The sequence below is a fragment of the Humulus lupulus genome, chromosome 2 (assembly GCF_963169125.1).
Source record: "Humulus lupulus chromosome 2, drHumLupu1.1, whole genome shotgun sequence".
NCBI lineage: Eukaryota > Viridiplantae > Streptophyta > Magnoliopsida > Rosales > Cannabaceae > Humulus > Humulus lupulus.
The window spans coordinates 14,211,905-14,218,608 of record NC_084794.1 but is presented as its reverse complement, the minus strand read 5'-3'; the positions used below and the strand labels follow the sequence as shown (position 1 = coordinate 14,218,608).

At 29.1% G+C, this 6,704-nt stretch overlaps 1 protein-coding gene across 1 annotated transcript; it reads left to right on the top strand.

Annotated features, from left to right (window-relative positions):
- The first annotated feature begins 4,537 nt into the window (after positions 1-4,537).
- On the top strand, positions 4,538-5,453 carry LOC133817344 (uncharacterized). The gene has a single exon (XM_062249839.1). The coding sequence runs from the start codon at positions 4,611-4,613 to the stop codon at positions 5,226-5,228; it is 618 nt and encodes a 205-aa protein (XP_062105823.1). The 5' UTR covers positions 4,538-4,610; the 3' UTR covers positions 5,229-5,453.
- Positions 5,454-6,704: the final 1,251 nt, after the last annotated feature.

The following is a 6,704-nucleotide window of genomic DNA, read 5'->3' as shown; positions in this document are numbered from 1 at the left end:
TAAGACTAATATATATGAAATAGAACAAACATACATCAGTGACAACATTCTTCTTTTTTTTTGTGATTAGGGATTTTAGTTACTGAATTCATGATTCAAGATTTAGGCTACTGATTTTATTTTTTTCATCGTGATTGTGACATGCTGAGTATTGCATTTCAATTTCAATTTGAGTTTAGGTTTGGTTTTTTTATTGTATCTATCTTTGTAATGAATTTACATCGATCACTTTTGAGATTTATTTTTTTTGGAATTTTTGTGTTGTTTTCTCCGTTTTTAAGCTGTTAGAAATTTAGAGATTTTAGATTAACTAGAGTTTCTGGGTTCATTAGAGTTTTTGTATTGTTCACTAGAGTTTCTGGGTTTTGGCTGTAACAAAACTGATTTTGTATAAGGAGAAATATATTAGAGAAGAGGGGAAGAAGAAAAAGAAAATAAAAATAAAAAAGAAGAGAAGACAGATATTTTAGATATGCTATATGTTTTAGATCGATACATTAATTGAACAGCAAATGAACTTATAAAATGTTTGAAGTCATTCTAATTAAAGCATCAATAAAAGTCATAGAAGTTATAGTATTTTGTTGATGCTAATCATATTTGCGTCGACAAAAATAATTATTTCCAAATGCAAGGAAGCTTTTTGTGACGTTTACTGATATAAAAAAAGTATATACTAAAGTCCACAAAAGTCATCATAGCCATTTAAGGACTTTCACTAATTAATGCAATTAAAAATCGCATCACCAAAAGTGTGTTTGATCGATGTAGTAGTGAAATAACTTTTGAATTTAATTTAGAATATATTTTAATAAAATTGTGAAATCAAATACATACCCAATGATGGAAGGGAAATTTCATTTTCAGATAACTTAGTAAAATTTTTTAATATGTAAATATTAGTTATTAATTTAAATATATGATAATTTTAATTTTTTTAAGACAAAAATACCATAATATTCAAACACTCATTTTCTCTCAAAATCTAAATTCTCTCTCTAACATCTCTCATTCTTTCACTCTCTCATTCTCTCTATCATTCTAGTCTTGTAGATATTGAAAAAAATACTAAAATTAAAATAAAAATCATCTGAAACCGACATTTTAGTGAAAAAATATGAACCTCCAAAGTTTTCGTCAAATTTCAGTGCAGAACATCGAAATTGCATCGAAAAAACATCGTTTTGGATAAAAATCAAGTTTTCATGATTGCATTACAACAACATTGAAACACTATCGATTTTGCATCGAAAAAGCATCGCTTTGCTCAAAAAACAAGTTTCCATGACTGCATCACAAGAGCATCGAAACACCATCGATTTTGCATCGAAATTGCTTCAAAACACCATAAAAAAACATCTAAATTGCATCAAAATGATGCCTTTTCGATGCTTTTGCGATGCAATCATGAAACTTGATTTTTGGCAAAAACAATGCTGTTTCGATTCAAAATCGATGATGTTTCGATGCTCTTGCAATGCATTCATGAAAACTTATTTTTTTTGCCAAAACGATAATTTTTCGATGCAAAATCGATGGTATATAATCATGAAAACTTGATTTTTGCCCAAAATGATGATTTTTCGATGCAATTTCGATGCATAATCGATGATGTTTCGATGTTGTTGTGATGCAATCATGAAAACTTGATTTTTGGCCAAAAAGATGCTTTTTCGATGGTGTTTTGATGCAATTTCGTTGCAAAATCGATGATGTTTCGTTGTTCTTGCGATGCAATCGTGAAAACTTATTTTTTGGCCCAAACGATAATTTTTCGATGCAAAATCGATGGTGTTTCGATGCTATTGCGATGCAATAATGAAAACTTAATTTTTGGCAAAAACGATACTTTTTCGATGCAATTTCGATATTCTGCACTGAAATTAACGAAAACTTTGGAGGTTCATATTTTATCACTCAAATGTCTATTTCATATGTTTTTTTTTAATTTTGGTATTTTCTTTTAGATCTACAAGATTAGAATGAGAGAGAGAGAGTGAGAGATGTTAGAGAGAGAGTTCAGATTGAGAGAAAAAAATGATGTTTGAATGTTAAGGGTATTTTTGTCTAAAAAATTAAAATTGTTATATATTTGTGATATTAACTTATATAATCATATTAAATTTTTTACTAAGTTCTCATGCATATAACATGAAATTTTAAACTGCCTTATAGTGTTTATATAAGTCGTTAAACATTGATACTAAACTATTATCTTTTATTTTTAAAACCAAAAAATTGTTATTAATTTGAAAACAAGTTAGGATATTTAACATTATTTTAATTAAGCAATTTATAATATTATATATATTTTTTTAGAATAATAAAAAATAATTTTTAATTATTTTTATTACTTTTTCTCACACCATTCTTTTAGTAGCACTTTCTCTCTCTTTTATTATTTTTTTTATTATCACTTTGTCTCTACTAACTTTTTTTCTTATTTTCTCAATTTTTTGTCATCTCATTTTATTCTCTCTCAATGGCATGTCTTCATACACTTGATTTCTTTTCATTTTCTCACTTCAATCTCTCTCCTTATTTTTTCACATTACTTTCTCCAAATATATATATATATATATATTTTATAAATATCTCATTTTCATATTTTCTCTCTCATCACTATATATCCATCTCTTCATTTTTTTTCTTATGATATTTTTATTTAATTAGTCTCTCATTATTTTTTTTAAAACTTTCACAATATTTTCTCTATCTAAATACATGTATTAGATTTTTTTTATAACAAACAAAATTATTTTTAGAAATCAATATCCTGGTTCTTGTTTGATGAAAATTTCTATTCTCATTTCTCAAAACACAACTTAAAAGTAAAAAACAAATAAATTAAAAATGCCAAACAAGGCCTTATATAGGCTTCCTTATCTTTGAGTTTTCTCACAATTTTTACGTGGGGTAGGAAGTATTCTCTTCTCTCATATTAATTAATAGTACAACGGTATTTAACAAGTAGTGTCCGGTCCAAATCAATTAGATCCAAATATGGTTATACCTTATTCTAAAAGCTTTCTTTTAGCTTGAATCTTTTTTTGTAAAAAGGCCTTTTTAAAGTATACATACAAGTGATTTGTATTTACTTTTTCTTACTAAATGTATGTACTATGTACCATATCCATAGCTTTTTATTTTATTTTTCCCTTTTGCAGCTGCAAATTAAAGAATTAAACAGCAAGAGAAAATTAAAGAGCTACTTTTAATTTTGTTTTCCAAGATTCCTGTGATCATATATAGGGATTGCTATATATATACACTTAATAATATCTCTCTCGTTGATGTAGATCACATGATATGTTAATTTAATTTCTCGTGAAATCTTATACTTGGGAGTTCTTTATATGGTCATATCTCTAATGCTTTTAGGGACAAAAAGTAATATAAATATGAAAGTATACTTATTAATTCTTTGATCTCAGACCAGTGGACAATGTACATATACATGTTTATTTCCCGTGGAAAGAAAGTAATTAAGAAAACAAAGCTAGAATAATAACAATTAGCACAATATGGTATTTATCTATTAATTTACAAAATGAACAAAATTAAAAATAGGTATTTATAATATAATTTAAATATTGTAGAAGATATGAAAGCGATTGAGGAGCTGCATGATATGCACCAATATATATATATATATATATATATATTTATAATGAAAAAAAAATATTAGAAGAAGACATATGGATAGATAATATAGAAAGTAATAGTAGAAATACTATTATAATTAAATTAAGAAACTATTATATATTTATGGGAAATCTAAAATATATAATTCATACTATTAGGTGTCCCACCCCTAGGAAACACATTTTGATTTATTTATAATGAATCAGTAGTCGAGACTCATTACTATTTAGTTTTGAGATGTAACTCTATGATTCTTAAAATGATATTAGAGCCAAATCACTTTAGGGTGCCCATTCAAACTAAACTAATTCAAATAGTGAGCTCAATATAAAGAAAGAAAAAAAAACTATTTGAAATTGTAAGGCAAAGTAGTCACTTAAAATCCAAAAAATACACGCTAAGATAGAACTACTTGATCCATTAGTGAGTAAAATTAGCCACCATGCATTGTAAGAGAACATTATAGTATTCGAGAGAAATATATGGAAATATTAATCTATTTATCAAGATTTTCTCCCTAATTTTGTTATCCTAATTTATGTCTAATTGATGAATGTATGTTATATATCATTTCGAATCTTTAAGCAAAAATAATAGAGTTAGAAAATTAATTATAAATGATCTGTCATTCATTCATCGGTTGAACATGAATAAAGACATTAAAATTGGACAAAGAATCAAAAATCGAGTTACTAAACTTAAACACGTGATTTTTAGCATATATAATCCTAATTCTTATCTATCACAGATACATCCATGTTCACATTTGTTTACCTTTTTCTTTCTCTTTTGAAAGAAAAAGAAAAAAAGTTAATTACATTTTTGTCCACATAAATTTGCCCTCAAAGGCTTCTCACATGTAATTCTACTTATATATATCCCCTTAATTTTATGATCAACCGAGTGAGATAGAGAACTATCTACTAGCTATAGCTTGCTACTTTGTAAGATAAGTCCTCTCTATCATGGCTCCCAACAGAGAAAACCTAATGGGCTCATCCTCAAGAGAACAAGAAAACTTGACAAGTAAGCCACTGCCGCCTCCAAAACTCTCAATGGAAAGTCTTCAAAGAACAATGTCTGACATCTCACTCGAGCTAATGATGACCAAGGAATTAGCCGCCATTAACAATGAAGGCGATGGTGGTGATCACGGTCATAAGGACCTTCCGGCCATATCGGAGGATGAGGAGCTGGCCAAATGCGAATGCTGTGGCATGGCCGAGGAGTGCACGGCCGACTACATAAGCCGCCTACGCCGCAAGTTCTCGGGCAAGCTAGTGTGTGGGATCTGCGCCGAGGCGGTGAACGAAGAGATGGAGAAGAAAGGAGTGACGCGAGAAGAGGCGCTGAAAGAGCACATGAGCGCTTGTTCCAGGTTCAACAAGCTTGGCAGGACTCATCCTCTTCTCTACCAAGCCGAGGCTTTCAAACAAATCTTAAAGAAGAGTTCGAGTGGTAGGGCTAAGTCTCTGAGTCCTAGGGATTATAAGGGGACTACTACTGGTCAAAGGAAGAGTGCTGGAGTTCTTTCTAGGAGCTCCAGTTGTATTCCTACAATAGTTAGGAACGACATAGATTAACATATATATATTTATATTATATACATACTATGAGATGCTCTTAATATTAGTTAGCAATGATAGCTATATATATATATATATATATATGCGAACAACACAACTTATTATTATAACTACAACACACAGAGATAACCAGATTATATGTACGTAGTATTATCTTTTTTACTTTAATAAAGCTATGATATCTGTACGTGTATTTTCTTAATATGAAGTGTTCTCTGGAAATTCACTGTGTTTCAACTCAAGGTCATTGAGTTCTTGCTCAGTTCTTAAGAGAAATACTTTTCTTTTGATTCTCTATACGATTTTCAATTAGATCATCAGTGGTCTTCCAGTTGCAACCTATATACCTGTTTCTCTTCAAATCCCTCATTTACATCAATAATAAATAAATAATGACAAAAATAATATAAAATGTGATGACATAATTAATGTTGAATGATATCTTTTTCCATAACACACCTCAACCCATAATATTAATCCAAAATTTCAAAAAAAATTTAAAGTTCAAAACCATATAATACTAAGTATCATATAATATAATGAATAATATATTTACATATATATATTAATATTTTCTAATGATTTTGATGGAGTCTATCTTATTAAAATATTATAATCAATTTTTTTATATGAAAATGAAGACAACCACGCGAGCGGTAAAATTTTAAGCACAAAAAACTAAATTCCCAAAACAAAAAAAATTCGGTGAGATCTTATTTCCAAAATTAAAGTAGGTCTGATTTTTAATCAACTAAGGCAACATATTAAAGATCTAAAGTGTAACAATGTATAATGGGATGTAGTTTAGTAGATATAGATGGTAATTGTAGAAAGTATAAGTATAGGGGGTGAAAGATCTAAGTAACATGAGGTTCTATCTCAAAACCAATTGGTGATGAGTAGAGTAACTCATGCTCTTATATATTGTTGAATATGCTCACACACTTTCCACGTGGGACACACTAACATCCCCCACAAGATGGTGACTATTTATGCTCACCAATCTTGAACTGTTGAAACATTAGTGACTCTTTTGGCTCACTATTATTCTGGATAGTATTTGGCCGGTTGTGGTTCGTTTGACTCACTTATTTATTTGGATAGCTATGGGTTGTGGTGCTTTTTTTTGTGTGGCTATTTTTCAAGTTACTTTATAAGTATTTATTTTTTGACCGAGTATGCTCGCTAGAGCATTTTTAGACTCAAATACCATGTAACAATGTATAATGGGATGTAGTTTAGACAATAGATGTGGATAGTAATTGTAGAAAGTATAAGCATAAGGGTGGAAGGTCTAAGTAACATGAGGTTCCATTTCAAAACTAATTAGTGATGAGTGGAGTAACACATACTCTTATATATTGTTGAATGTGGTCCCACACTTTCCATGTGGGACACACTAACATAAAGCAGTGAAATGTTACTACAATCAACGGAGATCTAAAAATAATTAATATGGAAAGAGAAAATATA

Coding starts and splice junctions, on each gene's coding strand:
- LOC133817344 (XM_062249839.1), top strand. CDS start 4,611: ATGGCTCCCAACAGAGAAAACCTAATGGGCTCATCCTCAAGAGAACAA.